A 21,871-nucleotide genomic window follows, 5' to 3' on the forward strand; every position below is an offset into this window, starting at 1 on the left:
CTGGCTGGATGCTCCAAATGCTAACTGTTAGCCTCCTGCCATTGAGGTGGACTTCCCCCCAGCTAACATTCTTAGAAATAACAGCCTTAATCCACTCAAACTGTTAAATAAACACAGTTTGAGTTTGATTATGTGTAGCTGCCCAAAATGGTGTAAAAATTATCAACAGTAGAACAATTTTTTTATGTGGTCTAAGCTCTGTGTTGGTCTTTAGTTACAGTGGCTGACAAGTGCCTGAAAGGTTCGTGAAACGTACTGTATGTTAGAGGGAGGTGCAGGAAAAGAAGAAGCCAGCTATGATATTAATCAGCAGCTATCTTTTTAGTACTCTGGAGAAAGTTTAATTTTGCCCTCTAACATATGTGCATGTATTCAGTAAAGAAAACAAACTCAGTGAAAGTGAAATATCATTTTTGTAAATCCTTTTTTTAAATGAGTGAACTATCCCTTTAGTTGAAAATGCATCAACATTTTATTTTTTTATTCTACTGTATTCCAATTGAATCTTTTAGTGCCTGGCTTGGCAGCAGCAGCACTAGTACCACCTTTAGGAAAGCTCGCTTTTAGAAGCTGGAGAAATTTACAGGCACCTGGCTAGAGTCCTGCTAGTGGCTGATTGCTTGTCATTTTACTGTATCAGGACTGTGTCTGAACATCTCAGCTGATGAAGCCTGGAACAAAGTGGCATCCATCTCTCTGTTCCTCCTTCCATGAAATTTGCATTACACTCAGCAATTATCTTGCGTGTTCTGTTTGACTGGAGGATTAGCAATATTTGTAGAACATTTTTTTAGTATCTGTTTTCTTCATAAAGAAATGGGCCTAAAGATGGGCAACATTTGATTTAAGGAGAAAGATTAGTAAATAAATGTTTTTCTCAGATGGTTTGTGTAAACCCACCACTATTTCTCTCACAAATACATACATAACATTTGCATATATGTAGGCCCACACACACATGCACACACACTACCCCCTATACCCCACAGACAACATGCATTGAAAATAAGACATAATCAGGGCAAGTGAGAAGGCTGAGGGGTGGAGGGAAGTAGGGCATAGCAGTAGTCAGGACCATACACACACACACATACACACACTGAGAGGGGAGTAGTGAATTATTAGTGTTTGTTAATTAATATCTGTGTGTAGCAGCAGCTCGGAGGGAAGATCCCTTACTGGTCTCAGGCTCTGCTGCTCCTGTGATGAATAATTTACTCCTGGATGCAGCTACTCGGCCTGCTGGGCTGCACTCTGTGTATGTGTGTGTGTTTGTGTGTGTGTGTGTATGTGTGTGTGTGTGTGTGTGTGTGTGTGTGTGTGAGCACATGTGAATGTGCACGCAGCGGGTGTGCCCATGGCCACCTGGGCTCGTTGTCTCTGGTCGTCTCAAGGGTTTCAGTGGCCTTAGATGTGTGTATTTGATTGATGCTGCCGCTGGGTTGAATGTAGGCTAACAGAACAACTAGCTGACAAAGAGAAAGTGCTGAGCGGCCACGGAGAGCTGCATTGTGGGGATTCCTGGCAGTGGCACTTGGACGTGAGGAAACGCTTGCTGCTCTGTTCAACTTTGGTTTTGCCTGTTGAAGCTGATTTTGAGACCAGGCGTTGTGCAGGGTGGAAGGCAGCACTCCTTGTCATGCTGTGTAACATTATGCAGCCTAACTCCCAACTTTTTCAATCATGATTGATTCTGATCAAAGTCTTCTTAATTACTTCACTTTAGAGGCACTTTGTATTGCTTTCCTGGTGCAGCTATCAAAAACAGTTCCACAGGACCAGTGGTAACTTCAAAAGTCAACCCCGAAAATCACCCAGTGCTCACTCTGTAAGGGGACAAGTAGCAACATCCTATTTGACAGACAGAAATACAGGAAACATGCAAAACTTCAGGGGGTTAGTTCACCCATTTTGAAAATTTGGATATTATTTTGCAGTTATTTTTCATAAAGTTAGCTGAGGGGGGAAGTCCACTTCAATGTCAGGACACAAAGTGGGAGGAAGTGAAATAATATCATTTTTTTCCAAAATGGGCAAACTATCCATTTAATCTTATGAGGCTATTTCTAGTGAGTAATTTTAAAGGATTTTTTTTTTTTTTTTTTGCCTTTGTGCCCTTCAGCAAGGCACTGAACCTTAACTTGCTCCAGTGCCAAGAGCAGAAGGTTGAACTGGAATGTGTGGAACATGAGTATGAAGCTATGCATCAGCTTTCCTTAGATTGATAAAGTTTGAAAAAAAAAAAAATGGTGGTATCTAACAGTTGGGTCATCAAACTGGTCACTCATTGTAAAATTGCCCTGAGAGGAAGTGTTGGTTAAAATGTAAGTGTAAAACTGTGTCCGACATTTCAGACATTTGTTGAATTGAATGAACTTGGAGTGTGAATTTGATGGTAAAAGCACACACTGCCACAGTGACCAGTTTAATGTGGGAGTAAGCCAGGCATCTTGTGTATGAGAGAGCATGAGATAAACAAGTTATTCTGACCCAGATATAATGCATGCATCTTCTGACCAAAATCAGGATAATTTGGTTTCTCCTTTCCCGCTCTTCTGCTTTCCCGGGTGGTAATTTTACAGTTTGTAGATTATGGATATGTCAGTAAGCTGCCTGTCAGTCTAGTCTACTGGTGAAACATGTCATCCCCCACCCCCCATAAGCACGCAGCAGACAAGATGATGAAACCACTGGCAACGGCCCCCAACTATTTCTGAGACATTCACCTAGTGTTGGTCGAGGGGTAAAAGAGCAAAACAATGAGCGGCATCACTCCAAGTGTCAAAAGCATGGCTGATTTAAAGATGGGTATTGTGTTTTGTTTTGTTTTTTTAACTTCCAATACAATTTCAGCATTTTTAATACAATAATATAGTCTAGAAAATGCGTTATTGACGAGGCAGCTACCCATATACCACACATCTCTGCTCATTTAAACCCAGTAACTGTGCTACCAGATTAAAAGACTGGCCAGTTAACTGTAATCAGTGAATTGGTTTCTGCTTACAATGCAGTTTAAAGTAGGAATATCTTGCCCACCCTTAGTGATTTTGAAAGGGATAGTCCACCCATTTTGAAAAAAAATATATTATTTCACTTTCCCCCATTCTGTTATGTAGAACACAAGTAATGCCATCTTCCTCTCATTGTTACTGAGTGCTGGATATTGGCTGGATGCTCCAAATGCCAACTGTGAGCCTCCTGCTTTTGAGGTGGACTTCCCCCGAGCTATCATTCTTAAAAATGACATGTTAATCCACTCAACTTGTTAAATAAACAAAGAAAAAATATATAAACATAAGAATAAATTCATCTCATTCAAGATTGCAGTTGATGACTTGACACAATAGAAATGAATTCTAAAACAGCATGGGTGGTTAACTTCATAAGCAGAAAACTCTTAAAAAGCTACCACTTACCAGAGGTTATCATACCAAAATATCATCTAAAGACATATGCCCTTTCAAAAATTTCAACTACACTTCATTACCTTAAGTGGTACCAAACTCTGGTCTGGCCCATGGTCTTTTTGTGAACCCTTCGTTTCTGTTTTCACTTGTAGTAACCGGAGAAGCACAAAAAATATGAACAGAATCACATAGTGGTAGTGAATAATTTGTGAATACCATGAAGAAGTGTTTGGAGTTGGGTCTCAGTCTTAAGTGCTCCTGAGGGGAAGCAGGACATGATTTACAATGCTGGGATGATTGGCCCATGGGCTAGAGGGATAAAAGCCAGCTTACTACTGCAGCAAACCCCCAGTGCTGGGCTCTGCCTATTCAAAAGCCATGAATCAGCAGAAATCAGCCCCCTCTACGCCTGGTGAACATGCACGCACACATGCACACTCACACACACACATATACAGAGCCCAGGGCTGATGAGACAGACTGCATGCTCAGCTGTCTGTGTTGGGGCTTTATGTGCTACAGCATTGAAACGAAACACAATGAAAAGCCTCTGGATGGAGCAGCCTGGAATCAGTGTGCAAGACTGCTGGGCTTTCTTTAGATTCCTTGCCTAAGAGACTATAGCTTTACATTCAAATGTCCATTAGCTACTATGAACAAACAGTCTGTCTGCAGACCTGTCCCTAAGCAAATTCAAGACATTTGCTCAGTGCTGTCTGGAATTGAATTTAAAGGGATAGTTCACCTATTTTGAAAATTTGATATGAAATTTGGGTTGTACTCTTATTGTAGTGGGTAACACTACAATAAGAGTACAACAATTAACATTAGTTAACGTTAGTTAAGGTCATTATGGTTAATTAACTGTTAGTTAATGATTATTATGGCATTTAGTAATGTTAATAATATCTACAATAACCCTTAAATAACATATAAATTAATACCTTAGCATGAACAGCATTAATATATGATTGCAACGGTTAGTTAACTGTTACTTAATGTTTATTACCTGTTACTTAATGTTTATTACGGCATTAACTAACGTTAATTGTTGTACTCTTATTGTAAAGTGTTACCAAAATTTGTTTCCCTTCCCCCCAGCTGTTCTGTAGGACAGTAGTGGTGCTCTCTTCCTCTCATTGTTACTGAGTACTGGATACTGGCTGGATGCTCCAGATGCTAACTGTTAGCCTCCTGCCATTGAGCTGGACTTCCCCCCAGCTAATATTATGAAAAAAAATAAGATGCACATATGACTACCAAGTGAACATGGATAATAGTTATGTTCAATTTACTGTTTAAACCTGTATTTTTACAGTTATCAACATCTGGACAGATCCAGCATGTTCTGCACTCAGCAGCCACAACAGAGATGAAAGTAGATTGCTTGAGTTTGCTATCATTTGTTTTATTCTTTGATGTAGCAACATTAAACTATTCTTCTTTTCCTCCCTATCGCATGTTGCATATATCTTTCAACTGTAAAAAAAAAAAAAAAAAAAAAAATTCTGCAGCATTTCATCAAACTTGGACTTTATTTAATAATGTGAGTAGATTAAGGTGGTTATTTTTAAGAATTGTAGCTGGGGGGAAGTCCACTTTAATGACAGGAGGCTAACGTTTAGCATTTGGAGTATACAGGCAGTATCCAGCATTCAGTGACAATGAGAGCTTCAAGTATATTTTTAGACAACACACATGTAAACACAAGGTTGATTTGTTTCAGGAAAAGTCAGATGGTGGAAGTGTAACTGCTGAACACATGTATCCTTCCATCTATCATAGTTATCCACACACCACTAAAGGTATAGGAAGACGCAGTGCAAATTAACTTGAAAGAACCTGTAAAGAACCTGTGGGCTTCCTGTCAAATTCTGCTGACAGCCACATTTGAAACTTCCTAAATGCTGGGTCTCCTTTCACTGAGAGGAAAAACTGTAACCCACATACATTTAGCTCCTTAAAAGCAACCTAATATTGATCATCAAAGTCATTTCTCAGATGAGGGATTACTGTATAAATTACCCCAATCTTACAAACAACACACCTTATCTTACTTTGTTTTTTTGTCTTAGAGTTTTTTTTTTTCTTGAATCATAATTACTTTACTGCCTCAAGTATGTTTGCACTCACAAGGAATTTGCTCCTGTAAAGCAATTTAAACATAACACAAGACAAAATGTAAAATTATGTCATATAATGCAAAATTTACGTGTGGAAATTCAAGGAATTTTCCTTTTTAGGTAACAAGGACCTTGTGAAAATCTTACAGTATATTTGCCTCCCTGCTATACGGAGGCACTTGAACAACAGATAGAAGGCCTGTGTGTTCTCATGCGAGCTAATAAGCCTAACACGATGCCCTTCCTGTCCTCCACACAGGGTGCTAGAGGGAGGGATGTCTGCAGGTGAGGAGCGGGCCAGCGAGGCGGCAGCGCCCGTGTACGTGTACGAATCCAAAGTGCACTGTGCCAACGTGCTGTTGACCCTGGAGGAGCAGCGGCAGCGGGGCATCCTGTGTGACGTGACAGTATTGGTGGAGGGTCGGGAGGTGCGCGCCCACCGGGCCGTCCTCGCCGCCAGCAGCCGCTACTTTCTGCAAGCCCTGCTGGGTCATACTGGGTCACCAGGCGAGCCAGAGCCCATCATCAGCCTGCCAGACAAGGTGACAGGGCAGAACTCACACACACACACACACACACAAGTAAATAATAGAACAAATTATAAGTTATTATACCTAAGTTAATTGTACCCCTTAGCTAACCCCAAAGCTTGAAACAGCAGTGTGGTAATCTAGCTGCTGGTTAATAATAAACATTTGAATACACACATTTTTAGTGTTAATGACCAATGGTTTTATTACACTCTGACTACTACTCTACACAAAATATTAATTTTGAAACAAATAGTCCATAGATTCTATTTGCGTCCATAACATTGACCTGGATAGCTAGACGCATAAATGCACTTCAACTAGCCTACTACACGTTCTATTTTACCTTGCTGTCCTTGTTGTTTACTTCTGGTTTTCCATGCGTTATCCATGTGATAACATCCCAACAGGTGTTGGCTAGCTTTATGGATTAGTAGTAAATGGAGCAGATCTTGTGTGTGCAGTGATAAATCAAAGCAGTTTGAAGTAACTGTCCATGGCAACAGTCAGACTCCAGAGTGCTGTGATTGATCAATTCATGTGCAGTAATAAGCTAGAGAATGAATTAGGGATGCACTAATCCGATATTTGCATCAGATATCGGTGTCGATATCAACATTTTACCTGGATCCTTCTCCTTTAAATCTTTGCGACACGGGATATGTCATATGGCATGTGTGCAGCACGTGTGCAGCATGCCGCGAGAGTTGATTGAGTTGAGTACAAGCAACATGGAGCGAACGAAAGGGTGTGCGATATGGAAGTATTTCACCCTTAGCACGCCAACTAGCTCAAGGGCAGTTTGCAATACGTAAAATGAATGTTGCCAGGGGTGGTGGTAGCACTGCCAGATATAATACCACAAATTTAATCAAGCACCTCCAGAAACACCACGCGAAGGAGCACGAGGAATTCCAGCAGCTGAACAGATTAAAGGGAGCCGCCGCTGAGGTTGAGGTTTGTAGCTTCTTAAATCAACAATGATATCAGATAGGTATCTGGTATTGACTGATATGTAAGGCCCCAGTGTCGGTATTGGCATCAGAAATGAAAAAGTCGGATCGGTGCATCCCTAGAATGAATATTTGAATATTGATCTTTCTCCATAATGTTGGCAAATATCAGCTACTTCAAGTTGTTAATGCTTTATTTATTTGCAAACAATCCAGTTGTAATTGTGTAAGTTGTAATCAACAGCTCATTTCAGCTGCAATTTCAACCAGACAAGTCACCAAATGCTAAAAGCCAAATTGTAATTGAAATGAAAGAGTTTCTACATGAATAAGTTGAGATCCTCTGTTCAGCCTTGTAGGGAGGAGTTATTTTTTCTTGGCTTGCTCCAGAAAGGGGTCAGAGGTCAGTGTCAGCTATAGAGGAACAGCCCTGCAGCTAGCAAAGAGTCACTCTCTTGCTGAAGGAGAATTGAGCAGGGTGGATGTTGCCGACAGTCTCCTCTCTTGTTTGTGTGTTTGTAAACTGAATGTCTGAATTAGTAACAGAGAGTATGTCAAGGGCTTGTGACTAAAAGGTCACAGAGTCAGATCCACGGGACTGTAGGAAAACTGGTAGTAGAGAAATGAATGAATCAATGCGTACATGAATGAGTAACATTTGGGGCTGAACAATTAATCAAGATGTTATCGAAACTGCAATATGGCCAAGTGCAATATCCAGATTGCAGGAGCTGCATTTTTTTTTTTTTTTTTTTTTTTTTTGATGAAGGTAAAGTGTGTGACAAAACATTGTTGTAAATAAAGTATTATGGCCTACAAATTGCATTTTCCAGATGCAAGAAAACACATTAGTTTGGTACAGACCGCCGCAAAAATCACACTATCATCACTTTAATGGCTTTTTTGGGAAAATGAAAATTATAATGCAAAATGGATTATTCCTACTAAAATAGTGAATCATATCGCAATTGCAATATCTATAAAATTACTTGCAGTATTTTTTAACACATTGTTCAGCCCTGGTAGCATTCTCCTTTCTCAACAAGCTATGAGCAGTTTGATGCTTTTCTTCAGCAAAGCATCCAGCTGCTCCAGGGGAGCTCCTCTCTCCAGCTCTAGGAGACGGTGGTTGTACTGGGCTGTTCCCAGTGAGATTGTGTGGAGCTGGATGAATGTGAAACAGGGCAATGCTGGAGAGGAGTGTGACGCTCACTTGACTTTCCCTGAGGAAGGAAAGGAAAGGTGCATGGAGGGAGAGAACGGGGTTGTCACAGAAAATGACTTGTTTATCAACTGTTTGCAGGATTCCTGAAAGCACGTTGGGCATGAATATTAACGCTGTTGCCTTCTTTTAGTTTGTGCCATTTCCATCCGCCACTGGAACAGATCAGCCAACAGCTCCTGATCCCAGTGGCTGGCATTACCATATAATGCCCTAGATCTGTCATATTGATTAATATGTCTCTTTGACTCTACCTTATACAGTAATCATTTGCAACGCCTCCACCACTTTATGAATCCACTTCCATACCCTAATGACTGTAAAGCATGGCTTTATTTTCTGCAATCCCTTCACTCGTTCTCCCAACCTCACTCTCCTCTTAATTTACTGTAGCTCCATCTGGGCTTTATGATATAGTTGGCACAGATTATGTTCTTCTTGATTCCCCACGTTTTGGCTCCCACACAAAACTGCTACCTTTGTTTGACATGTCAAAGAAGCACCATTGACTATGGGGAAAAAATGGTGGCATGTTTTGGTGCTTCTTACCGACAGTTTATTTTTAGGATTTTAGAACATTGCCGTTTCATTTTGCTAATCCAAGAAGTTTTGAAAATGCCAATCTTTTAAAATTAGGGTTTCACTGTATTCCTTTTCATGTTATCAGTGAGTTTATTATATGATGATGTTCTCTTTAGCAGAGGTATTCAAAGTGAGAGGTGGGCTATCAACAGCATACCGTGGTGTAAAATAGTCTAAATATCTGCTATTTGGTTAGAACGATCATTCAGTGTCATATTAGTTTTTTCTATGTAACTAGAGTCAGACAGCCTAATAAATGCCTTTGAGGTCAACCCTTATTATGTATTTGTGTGCAGTTTGAAAGTATGCCAGACAGCAATATTAGGCTAGCTTACCTATATTTTTGAATGTCTATAGCATCAGATTGCAGCTACATAATCCCACTGACATCCAGAAATTGAAACAAGCTGGGGGCCTTTTTTCTGTCTTTTTTTTTCTTTTTCTCCAAGGGGAGACCCACAGTCCTGTACTGCTCTACTAAATTGCCATGAAAGCATAGGTGTAGATTGATCTTTTTCAACCATATCAGTGTCAGTGCAGCAGATATGGAGGAAAGCTTGTTTCCTGTTAATGGTGTAAGAAAAATCAGGACCATATTTGCGATAGAATTTGCAATCCTTGCAGTAAAGTCTTCAGGGCCTCAAACTGTACATGCACACCAGTGCTGTTGCTTATAAAGCTAAATTATTACTCCACTCTCTGTATCTAGACTTATGTTGATTACGTTCAACAATGATCATTTTAATAATTAGTCGGTAGTTGGATTTTAATTTTTTAACTCTCCTGAAAATAATGGAAATATTCCACGCATCTGCCTTGAAGAAATACTTATATCCACCATGTCTGAATAATTAAAATCAGGACACATTGAATGACTTTCTACACATTTGCCAATTTCTACATCTCATTTATTGAGCAGTAGGCTACCTGAAACTTGTAATTTCAGCTGAACTGTACTGATATTAAGGTCTTATTTTCAATTGCAGTTCTGGCATTTTCTCATTAGTTCACAATATTTTGGGCTTGATTCAAAAGTGTTTTTTAATGACCAAACATACTCGCTTTCCTGATTCTGCTCTACTCTCTCGGCCATCACTCTATCTTTCTCTGCTGGTTCTCATTAAAAAGGTTGGTAGGAGTGGGAAGTGATAGAAGAGCTTTGCCTGACTTCTATCTGTGCACAGAAAGATACTCCTGCGCAGGAGGCAGCTGCTGATGCTAGCTGAAAATAGACTTACACACAGACACTTTTATGTGCACATATGCACACACACAAGGTACAAACACAGCAACACACATGCACACCACTCAGCACTCTAAACATTCAACCCATTCCACAGACACACATACTGTATGAACACACAAACCAGCCATGCAAGCTACAAGAAGAAAGAAGACGGGAGGAGGGGTGTTAGGTGGGATAGAAGATGGAAATGAGCAAAAGGCAAAGACAGAAGATGCAGATATGGTGGGAAGATAGAGGAGAGAGAGAATAAAGGTGGCAAAATGATTGACTATGAAAATGACCCATTTGTTGCAAGAGGGATAAAATTCAGCTTCACTCATCCATTTTCATCTCACATCTTAAACAGGGATATTCACCTGGACTTCCACTGATAGTTTGGCTTTAATATGCAACATGTTTTCACTACCCAAGCCACTGTAAATCACATTACTGTTCTGCATCTGTAAACTATATTATTATTATTTTTAAGTGCTTTAGTGAATGCATGAGTTTAAAAATATCTTCAGTGAATAGAGAATGCATTATATAGGTGACAATTAATTCAAATTCAGCAGTTCAGAGTACCCAGCCTTCCTAGAGACACTTGAAAATGTCCTGGAGCAGATGCTATCTGGTGATGCTCTACTAAAAGACTTCAGTTCTCATATTGGCAGTGATGTGTAAACTTAGAGAGGGGTGATTTGGAGGCCTACCCGATCTGAATCTGAGTGGTCCTTGTTAGTAGACTTCTGTGCCAAGCACAGATTGTCCGTAATGAACACCTTGTTCAAACATAAGGTACTGTGGTTCACATGTGTACTTAGTACCACAGTTCCTTCGGCCAGCAGTTGATGATCAACTTTTTAGTCATTTCATTAGATCTGTAACCTTAGATTCAGGAGAAGCAACCTGTCCTGTCCTGTAAAGACTCTTTACCCTAGAATAGATACTAGAGGTGTCTTGAGTTTGCCCATCCATTCTGGATGTGTTTGGTGGACTTTGGTTAGGCTTATGACCGTGTCCCCTAAGGTGTTCTGTCCCCCACAGGACACCTGATGCTGCAGGAATATAGGGTGCGAGGGTCACTGTTGCGGACCATTCAGTCCCTCTGTAGCCAGAGTGCAGAGTTTCAAAGTGCAGTTGGTGTTAGGAGAGTGTCCAGTATGGTGACTTTATATGGATGTGTATCTGCATTTTGCAGATGATGTGCTCCTGTTTATTTCATCAAGCTGTGACCTACAGCATGCATTGGGATAGTTTACAGTGTGAAGCAAACTCTGATGCTATCATGCTCTGTAGTTAAACGGTGGTTTGCCACCTCTGAGTTGGGAGTTACTTATGTTAAACTAAGTGTCATTCAGGTGAGAAAGTTTCACTTGTTTCCAATGCTAATCAGCCTGTTTTAAGACTATTCTTGAAACAAGCTGTTTGCAATTGTGTTATGTGTTAATTTTTTGAAACTAGTGACCTTGGAGGCGCCTATTTCCCAGTATAATTGAAAGTGTATTAGGATTCCTCAGGAGAAATTGAGAGAAGTTACTAGATAGATATGTTTGGGCTGTTCTGTTTGTGCCCTGACACCACTGTCCTGACCTGGATAAGCAGCGAAAAAAAAAAAAAAATTAAAAAAAAAAAAAAAATGGATGGAGTTAGGCCAATACAGATGAACCAGCCTTTGTATCATAAATGCATTTGTTCATCTCACTCATACTTGGTGACATATTGTTCTCTACTTTCTTCCACAGGTAACGGCTAAAGGTTTTGCCCCTCTGCTGCAGTTCGCTTACACAGCCAAGCTGGTGTTGAGCCAGGAGAACATCCATGAAGTCATCCTGTGTGCTGACTTCCTGGGCGTTCACAACCTGGAGGACTCCTGCTTTCGTTTCCTTCAGGCCCAGCTGCAGAATGATAGCCAACACGCCAGCAATGGCAAGGTGGCATACAACGATGACATCACTGTTGAGGATGAGGTCTTATCTGAGATGCCTAGGGAAATATCATTGGATGGTTCTGCAGAGACCAGACATCAGATTAATCATGTAGCCAGCACTGCACCACCTCCTGCTGACCTTCCCCGTTGCCCCAAATACAGGAAGTATCAGTATCAGGCCTGCAACAACAAGCACAATGGTGAAAACCATCATGGCAATGATGATGTAATTTCAGCCAACCATACCTCAATCAGCCCCCCAAGCCTACTTCTCCCAGATAGCAGTGCTGCTCCCCAAACTCTTCTTACCCCTTCCAGAATCAAGGAGGAGCCCTTGGGGTTTGAGGAGGAAGGGGATGGCAGAGATGGCTGCAACCCTGAGTTGTGTGCTGAGGAGGTCTTGGAGATGGAGCTGGAAGTAGAAGGGGTCCCAGTAGCAGCTGAACACTCCCCTAGCCGAGGCTCACCTTCCTCCTGCCTGCGCTCCTACCTCCAGAGAGGTGGCTTGGATCTGAGTGGAGTGCCCAGCACTACCATCCAGCAGCTACTTACCAACAGACTGTCCCTCAACCACTACAGGGAACTGGTCAGAGAAAGAGAGAGGGACAGAGGGGGATCTCAGGGCTACTGCCAAGGGGACCTCAAAACTGGCATGGCAGAAGTATTACCAGCAACACTAACTGGCCTTGGCAGGCCCATGGATGGGCCAGAATCCAAAGCCACATCCTCTGATGGCATTTCTAAACAGGAGGTAGAGTTAGACCGACGCAGTGTCATCTTTTCTTCAGCAGCTGGAGAACGACAAGGAACATTGTCTCACTCCTATATGGATCGGAAAATTGTAGAAAAGGACTCACCAGAGCCCCCTCAAGGGTTCTCCCTTCCCTCTGGCCAGAATGTTTCTCCTAGTCCTCTTTCCTCTTCTGTCTCAACTTTGTTAAAGATGGAAACTGCTTCCTCTGGCCGATCACGCCCCACCACCAGCTGCCCTGTCAAGATATCAGCCCGTTCCCCTCCTCCCTCTGTGGAGCCCCGAACCAGGACTTCCAGCTCCTGCTCCTCATTCTCCTATGTTGAGGATGCAGGCAGCGGCAGTTCTCCTTCCAGCCTGCCCCAGTTTGACTTCTCCTCATCACCGTGCTCGGGCTCCATCTCTGGACTAGCCCGCTGCCTGGCCGGGGTAGGAGAGCAGAGGAACCCCAGTGGTGGAGAGGCTATCTTCTCTCAGGGTTGCAGCAAGATCAAGTGTGAACGGGGATTTGGTGCCAATGGTGCCAACTCCAGTGATGAATCAGGCTCTTTCTCAGAGGGGGACAGTGAGAGCGGGGTCTCCAGAGTCTCTGGTCCTGAGGTCAGTATGGTACTTTATTATACTATTACCTATGTTTACCTATGTTCCTGGTATCAGAGTGCACCATAGTGAACTTAGCCACAGGTCATCTTTACATTTCTACTTTTAGACCAAGTCTGCCATAGACCTGGGCTTTGTGACTTTAGGCTATAATCAGGATTAGCCTGTGTAATATGTCTAATATGTCTAATATCTGTGTTATATTTTATTGTAAAACCTAAATAGCCTATGACTAATGGCCCAGTGACCCAACGGTTAAATACCTAGAAAATGGAGTTAACTATGTCCAACAGTGATAAATGTGGCTAGTATTCAAATACTCATGATTCCATGATTCCGTTATGTTTTTGCACTTTCTATAGAAATATTTTTTCTAATGACATCCAAGCCTTTTCTTTGTCATTGGTGCTTATGAATGACAAAGTTATTGATACCATTCCTACCTGAAGATAAGTTGAAATTTTCAAAAAATAAATTTTATAAAACTTTTAAAAAGCTTTACTTTTTGAGAGCCTCTTGCCCAACTTATTGTGAAATAATTGGATTGGGATAGATGATGATGCTTTGTTTCTTAATTTACAATCCAGCCAGTGGTCAAAGGATGCATTGCTCAGTGTGAAGAATATGGTTTGAAGACATGGCAGTGCCAGGCCTCTTTTTTTCCAATGAATTTTTTCCTAAGAGACATAACAAATTTCTAAGCAATAGCTGTCCACATATAAGCCTTATAACCCATACTTTTAAGATAATTTTTTCATGTGAGTAGGTGCCTAAGTAACAGATTGTGAACTGAATGTATGAATGAGTACCATTTATAAAATTACATTCTGTCTGTGATTTAAAGGTGAAACTATTATTAGTTTTGTTTCCTTGGAAAAATCACACACACACACACACACACACACACACACACACTGTGTAGTCAAGAGAGCTACATGGTTGCTATGGTGATGCCTAAGCACATTCCATATCTGGAGCTTGCATTTACACACACACACACACACACACACACACACACACACACACACAGGATATTAACTGCACTGAATTTGAGTTGTTGTGGTTTCTGGCCTGTGGATGAGTCAGTGTTAATGAGTAAGTAGTGGGATGTGTTGCGGAAGTGAATACATTATTAGGCGTTCTGCTATTATTATTATTATTATCCGCTATTATTAACACCCCTAGCCATGTACCTTGGGAACCCATCTTCAAAGGGTGGGAACAACAGACTCAGTATGTTTCTTATGAAACTGTAAATTTGTAAATGTTGTATGTTCATACATCCACCTACACTGCATGAGTACACAATATGTTCCATCTGCTATCCATAAACATTCCTTCTTTGTACAAAAACAGCAGCTCCCACGAGTGGATAGTAACCACAATCTTGTTCTTAAATCACGTTATACATGAAAACCTTTACCAAGACACTGAGTTGAAACATGTCAGTTTTTTTTCTTAATAAAGTGGGATTTGTGCACTCTAAAAGTAGACTGTGCTTGCTATCCATTCTTGTAATTCTGCAAAATGGGAATTTTATGCATTTTTAACACGTAAGACAGGCCCTTGTCCCAGTAAAAGCTATTTTTGTTGTGTCGGCATGTCACTTTTCTAAATGTTCCGTGTGTTGTTTGTTTTGTTGCTGGTGTTTGCTACAGTCTGATGTGATTTCTTTGTGAATACCTCAAATTTGTGTAAAAATTGTTATACCCTAAGCTGGAACTTGGTTTGTGGCAACATGAGCTTCACAAATCATCTGGTTTAAAAAAGTAATAATAATGTTGATGATCTCAGTTTCTCCAGTGTGGGGATATGATGTTTTTTGTTTCCATAACCAAACTTGGGGACCCTACCAAGACTTGGTAGAAAACTTGAAACAGAAAAATGAACACCATCTTACCGCTACTTACACACTGTTTGTGTTGGCAAAAAAGTCTTCCATTACTCCAAAGCCAAGACAGCTAAGAATGGCATTTGGCTACAGCTGATGGTAACCAAGTTTTGAAGTGGCTTTAAAGTGGCAGATGGCTCTTGAAGTTTTGAAAAGCCATCTGAAAATGTAGCAATGAAAATAAAATAAAATCTAATGGCTCAGTATAACTGCTTAATAAATATTAGTGCTACCATGCATTTAGCAAGGCCTGCTCTTTTGCATTCTCACCAAGGAATGAAATCCACTTTCAACAAAACCTAGATCAGACAGTCTTATTTTGGAAAATGGCACGATTTACCTTATCAAGAAACCACAGAACTTAAAATAAATGTCCTGCTACTTAGCCAGTTGTTTTCATGATAGATGATGAATGTTAAATAGAAAAGGCAGCTCAGTGAAGCCCCTCTGAAAAAAAACTCCAGGCTGAGACACACCAGCACACGGTCATAACACAGCTCTGTTAATTGTGTGCATAAACCATTTAGTCCTTATGTGCATGTGTACCAGTCCACACTGTATATTCGTCTGGTGTGTGTGTGTGTGTGTGTGTGTGTGTGTGTGCGTGCGTGCGTGTGTGTGCGTGTGTGTGTGTGTGTGTGTGCATGTGTTTGTGTGTGGTCTGTCCCAGTTCTTTGCCTTGACCCAGTTGTCTCACCCATAGAGCGGACACACGCACCCTTGGGTGCCCTGTAGCCAGGTGGAAGGTGTCCTGTCCACGTCCCCTCTACCATCTGCTGCACCCCCCCCATCCTACCCCCCCGTTCTGGCCCCTCCAATCAGGCCAGTCCACCAGGCCCACCACATCACAAGTAGTTTAACTACATTTTGAGATTGGTGGTTCTTAAGCTAAATCAAACTTTGGATAATGATTTTAGCATTTTAGAACTTTTTTATAATTTCATTTAACCATGGCAACAATGCTTTTGTCATTTGTTTTCCTTAGCTGCTTATTGGTATTCAAAGATTCAACATTCAAGGTGGAATGTTCAAACTTACCAGGCCAGAACAGACCCTCAAACATCTCGCTGTCCACTGAATCACCCTGCCATTATTATTTATTTTTACCTGCTTTCATTTATTAATCATTGTTTTTTTAGTCATTCCTGTCAGTTACACAAGTCACTTCTACTTTCTCTGTGAAAAAATGAAAATAAAATGTGTGTTTAGGTTCAGACTGAGTAACACTGTTAACCTTTGAAACCTGAGCAAATTCACTTGATTTCTTTGAAAAACATTATGTATTTAAATTTGAACTTTAAAAAAGAGTTACCATAAAAAATACCATAAAATTGTCACAAAATTACCCAAATATACAAAAACAAGAAATTTATCATGACTTTGGCGTAAAGCTACTGAGACAACCGAAACATGTAAAAAAGACAAGAAAAGATAAACCTGCATGAGAAAACTATTTATGATACTGAAACTGCATATTCAATTCAATCAATTAAATAAATAAAAATTATATTTAAATGTGAATTTTGTTGAGAGGGTGAAATAAAATTTGCCTACAGGCTTCTGGGTTTCAAGGAGTTACCACTGTGATGAAGGCAGAGGGGATTATTTGGTTTGGACTGTGGGAGGCACTTGTGAGTGTCGCCATGAGAAACACAGTCAGTATTCCTTGCATTTTATTTCAAGTTATGCAACAAATTTCATGAGGATCTCATACCTCTTAGTGATTTTGTAAATATATGAACGACTTTTTCTGGGTAGTCTAAGTTGAAGTCTTGAAGGTAGCTTTTCAACTGCACCAGCACTACCACGCTCTGCTGCTCCACAGCCAACAACAGGCAAACATGACCTACACTGTTAAAAATGGAAACCAGCACACTAGAGGGAGAGAGAGAGGGAGAGAAAGAGAGAGAGAGATTGGGCAGCAGATTTATGACTGTCCAAGGCTCACTCCGTCATTCCAACCTTATTATGTGACTAGTGGGAGTCATGGAGCTATATATAGATGTCTATAGTGGAGAGAGAGGACCTAAACAGATCACCACCACCACCTCCTCTCCTTTCCCGTTCCTCTGTTGTCGTTCAGAGAAGTCAGTGATCTCATCGTTGTACACTGACCGCTCTGTGCTGAGTGCTGCCACTGCTGTGAAGATAGCCGCATGGACTGCTGTGGCATGCCATGTACAGCAATGGCCTGTGTGTTCTGAGCACAGAATAGACAACAGAGCTTATAGAAATGAGTGCACACCCCTGTGGCTATTAGCTGTTCCAGTTGGGTTACAGCTACAGTTCAACAGTCAAACGAATGAATTTATGAATGAATTTGTTAATACGAGATAAATACACAACTCAATAAGCAAACAAATATATACACAAATAAATACATACAACAAATGCACAAACAATAAATTAATAAATAAGTAGCATAATAAATAGTGAATATGAAGGCAATTTATTGAAATGGTTGAGAAACATCAGACACCTTAGTACATAGTGTAAATACTATAAAATAATAATCATAAAAAGTACCGCGAAATATACTCAAACATTATAAAGGAAGAAAGTTGCTTGCAAATGACCAGGAAAAAAAAAAAACAACAACAACAAAAAAAAAAAAAAACAATTTAGGGAATTTTGTTGATGTGGTTGATTTTGTGGTTTATTGAAATGGCTGAGAAACTTCACACCTTCAGCACTGCAATTAGCCTGCTAAACGAGTCGACTCCCAGCCTCATTGTGCTGTGCTACTGTATCTGAAACAAAGAGGTCTCTCTGTTGCTTCTTTGTGTCAAAGCTGCTCGGGTTGAAAAGCTGCTGTGTAGCGACACCTACTGGATGCTATATCACATTGCCCTCCAGCAGACAACCTGTGATTATTGTGGAATGATGGCAAGCTATTTTAACTACAGTTTAAAACACACGAGTCACCAAAAATTCATTCACTCATATTTTTGTTTGTTTGTTTTTGTTTTTGTTGTTTTTTGTTTGTTTTTTGAACGACTAGTCACTATTACTCCAGTTGCTAATGTAATTTTACAAGTAACTAAAAATAGTCATTAGTTATTTTTTAAATAATTCATTACATATCTACAGCAGTGATTCTCAACTGGTTTAGCCTAAGGATCTACATTTGTTCTTCATCATTTAGTCCATGCACGGTCCAGTTTAAGAGGAATTTGATTTGATTTTGCAAAATGAGAAATGCACTAATCCACAATTCTTTAATGTCTGGTTAACTGCCTGAAAGCTAAATGAAATTCTCTTAAATGTTTTTCAAGAAAGAATTTATTTGGCTGCACAGAAAGTGCAGACTTTCATCTAAACAAAGAGAATACACATTCAAACGCTGTATAAATTTCATATGTTTTAAATATTTTATTTTATTTTATTTTTTCAACAATATCTTTATTGGTTTTGTAATGCAATAGACCTAGAGTTGAGTACTACAACAATGTATAAAAATATAATTACATAGATGCCAAATCAGCCCATCATCTACACCTCACAATATTTCAAATATTTCATTGTAATGTATTGTTATAGTTTTCCTTTACTTTCCTTTAAATAATAATTAGTAATGTTTTATATTATATATGTGGATCCACATGTCCAAAGTCCACTTAGCATCACCCTACAGGCCACTTTTGGACAGTGATGCACCAGTTGAGAACCACTGATCTATGGCAATAGACACTTCAAGATATCTTGGAATGTTTTAACTACTACAAATTGAAACAGTTAAAATAAACTAAGTACTAGTATACTAAATAGCTTCTTGTAAACAGAAAAATGATCAGTAATAGCCAAATTAGTGAATAGTCCTTGTGGCCCTAGTCCCAGTGGCTAATCTTTAGTAATTTTAACAATTGCATGTTAAAATGGCCTGCCATGTTACTAAATATTGTTTGTTCTTTTTATAATTGCAAGTGATTAATCTGATGCAATGTTGATTCAATTTCAGTTTGTAGAGATTTTTACTATAAGACTACCATCTTTTGTTTAATTTTTGTCGTTATGGTTTGTTTTTGGTTTATTCTGCTCTGTTACCACTTGACACTACATAATCAAAATTAGAATAAAGTCAAAGGAATTTGCTTGATGTACAAAGTACAATGAAATGAACAATTATTATCTTAAACTGAAGTAAAATCTGGTGGTCCCCCAGGTCAAGCTTCCCTTCCCTGTGGACCAAATCACCAACCTGCCACGCAACGACTTCCAGATCCTAATCAAGATGCATAAGCTGACCTCAGAGCAGCTGGAGTTCATCCATGACATCCGCCGCCGCAGCAAAAACCGCATCGCCGCCCAGCGCTGCCGGAAGAGGAAGCTTGACTGCATCCAGAACCTGGAATCTGAGATCCGCAAACTGGTACGACCACATTAACAACTACATACACTCACACACACCAACCACTACAACAGTTCATTTCACTGATGAGAAGTCCTTCAGCTAGAAAGGAGGAACAAATTAGTGAAATCACTGATAATATATATAGTATTCTGTAGTCTTTGGTTAGACTGTAGACCAGACTTTTACTGTATTTTCACTCTGCAGAGCGACTAAACTCATACTGAAATCTGTATGAGGCTGACCTCTAATGATGAAAAGTAGGGTGCCTGGTCTTGGTTGGCAGGTGAAGTCACCACTTCTTGTTCTCTATGATGACATACTTACTCTTCAAGCCCTGAGGCTAAGGATAGCCCAGGGCTTACATATAATATGATGACACAAACATTTTTGTTTGCCTGGGCTAATGATTCACACTCGTGACCCAAAGCCCTAGGCTAACATCCGCTCCACAAAATGTTACACATGATCACTGTTTACATTCTACATACATCCAGCCAAATTACATCATTCTTACTGGCCCTGATTCATACTGGCTACAGTTGCCATGTTTTGGATAATTTGGGGGGTAAGGATAAAAGAGTTGGTGAGGCTTTGGGTCAGCTGGCCCAAAGCTAAGGTTGGTGCTAGCCCACTTTAGAATGTGTGAGTGGGAACACTCACTTAGCCCAGAGCTAAGAGCCTCCTTGGGCTTGGACTAACAAGATACACTTAGTTAAGATAAGATATATTAAGATAAGATACGATAAGATATGATATGATAAGATACAATAAGATTAGATAACATTAGATAAGATAATCTCTAATTGTCCATGGATGTGGAAATTTTCACAAGTTGGTTAAAAACACATCACAGTAAACCACAGTATACTGACAAATCATAAAAAAACACAACATCCAGAGTACAGACAGCAGTAGCGGACATGCTGCCAGTGTGAATGTTGTTTTGCAGTTGACGAGTTATTGCATTCAGTATGAAAGAGCTTTGTAAATGTTCTTGGCTACTGCAGCAGCTCAATAGCATTTCCTGAGGGCAGTTTGATGAACTCTTTAAAGAGGGGTTGAACAGGATCAGACACAATATTTCCAGCTTTTTGACTGAGTTGACCCTTGTCAAGCCACAACTCTGTGTTTTGGTGTACAGACTAGGGTTGAAGGCAATATGCTTACTTGTAGCAGTAATGTTGTAGCAGTAATGTTGAAAGGGAACAATCTGTTGTCAGACAGTCCTGTTTTGTTTACAAATGCAGTGAATGATTTTGAGTGGAACATTTTATTGTTTTTTAAGTAATACCAGACAACCAAGGTGCACCACTATTTAAAATAAAAGTGGAAATAGTTAAGGTTTTACAATCCCATAGCATAAAATAGTAGCACATTGTTTATCTTCAGGGATTGGTAGGAATATTAATCAGTACCAATGACTCAGTAATGACTTATTCATCTTCTGTGATTTCTGGGTTTCAAAGCCCACTGTACTAGAGACTTGTATGAAGGGACTTATGTTCTGTCAATGGTGCAATTCCTACTTGTCGCCAGAGGTCAATAGATTACTGAATACCCTTTGACTCCCGGAATCTTATGGCTTCATTAATTGCTAGAAAATTGGTTGCTGGGTAACTGTATTTTGATCTTTCATAACAGTTCATTGTTCTGATGAGTTCACCAGGTAGCAAGTGTTATTTATCAGGTAGCTTTATTCATAAATTTGAAAAATTTACTGCTGACTCTGACAACTGTTTTTGACATGCTTTTTCTCGTGGTCTTTGAAATAGAAGCTGAAAGGACTGTGAGCCTTTAAATGGCTATAATCAACTTTTCATTTTGCATTTGCCAGGGAGAGCTATTGGTCATGGAATGAAATCACATCAGTAGAGACACAATAAAGTGAGAAAATCTCACTTCTCAGATAACCATTGACCATGAAAAGTTCAGCTGTGGTCAAATGTTCTCAGCCGGCAAGTTTGTTGATTGAGTTTCCCTGGTCTTCTAGCGCTATAGGAAAGTAGTGAATGTCCAAAGTAGCTGGCCATGTTGCTCGCAGTGTGAAAGCACAGTTACAGTCACTCTGACACTGCTATGTGCTTCATTGTCTGGCAAAGTGAGCTGTTTGCGTTAAATGGGTAGGTATAGACAGGCGACAAAGTAAAGATAAAAGCAACACACAGTGGTTTAGTAAGGTATTTGACCACCATGAGCTACCAGAACATCTTCAGTGTGCCTTGGCATAGATTCTCTTAAACTCTACTGGACAGATGGAACACTATTCTTCCAAAAGATATTCCCTCATTTGGTGTTTTTCATTA

General features: G+C 40.1%; 1 protein-coding gene across 1 annotated transcript in view; it reads left to right on the forward strand.

The window, feature by feature from the left end:
- The window catches only part of LOC115354584 (transcription regulator protein BACH2-like), a 46,952-nt gene that overhangs the window by 19,802 nt on the left and 5,279 nt on the right, over positions 1-21,871 (forward strand). Inside the window, exons 2-4 of the mRNA XM_030044991.1 lie at positions 5,793-6,075; positions 11,791-13,326; positions 19,380-19,586. Of these exons, the coding sequence (XP_029900851.1) occupies positions 5,809-6,075; positions 11,791-13,326; positions 19,380-19,586 (2,010 nt within the window). The 5' untranslated portion in view covers positions 5,793-5,808. The remainder of the gene's footprint in view (positions 1-5,792; positions 6,076-11,790; positions 13,327-19,379; positions 19,587-21,871) is intronic.

This window comes from Myripristis murdjan, chromosome 22 (genome assembly GCF_902150065.1).
Source record: "Myripristis murdjan chromosome 22, fMyrMur1.1, whole genome shotgun sequence".
Taxonomy (NCBI): Eukaryota; Metazoa; Chordata; class Actinopteri; order Holocentriformes; family Holocentridae; genus Myripristis; species Myripristis murdjan.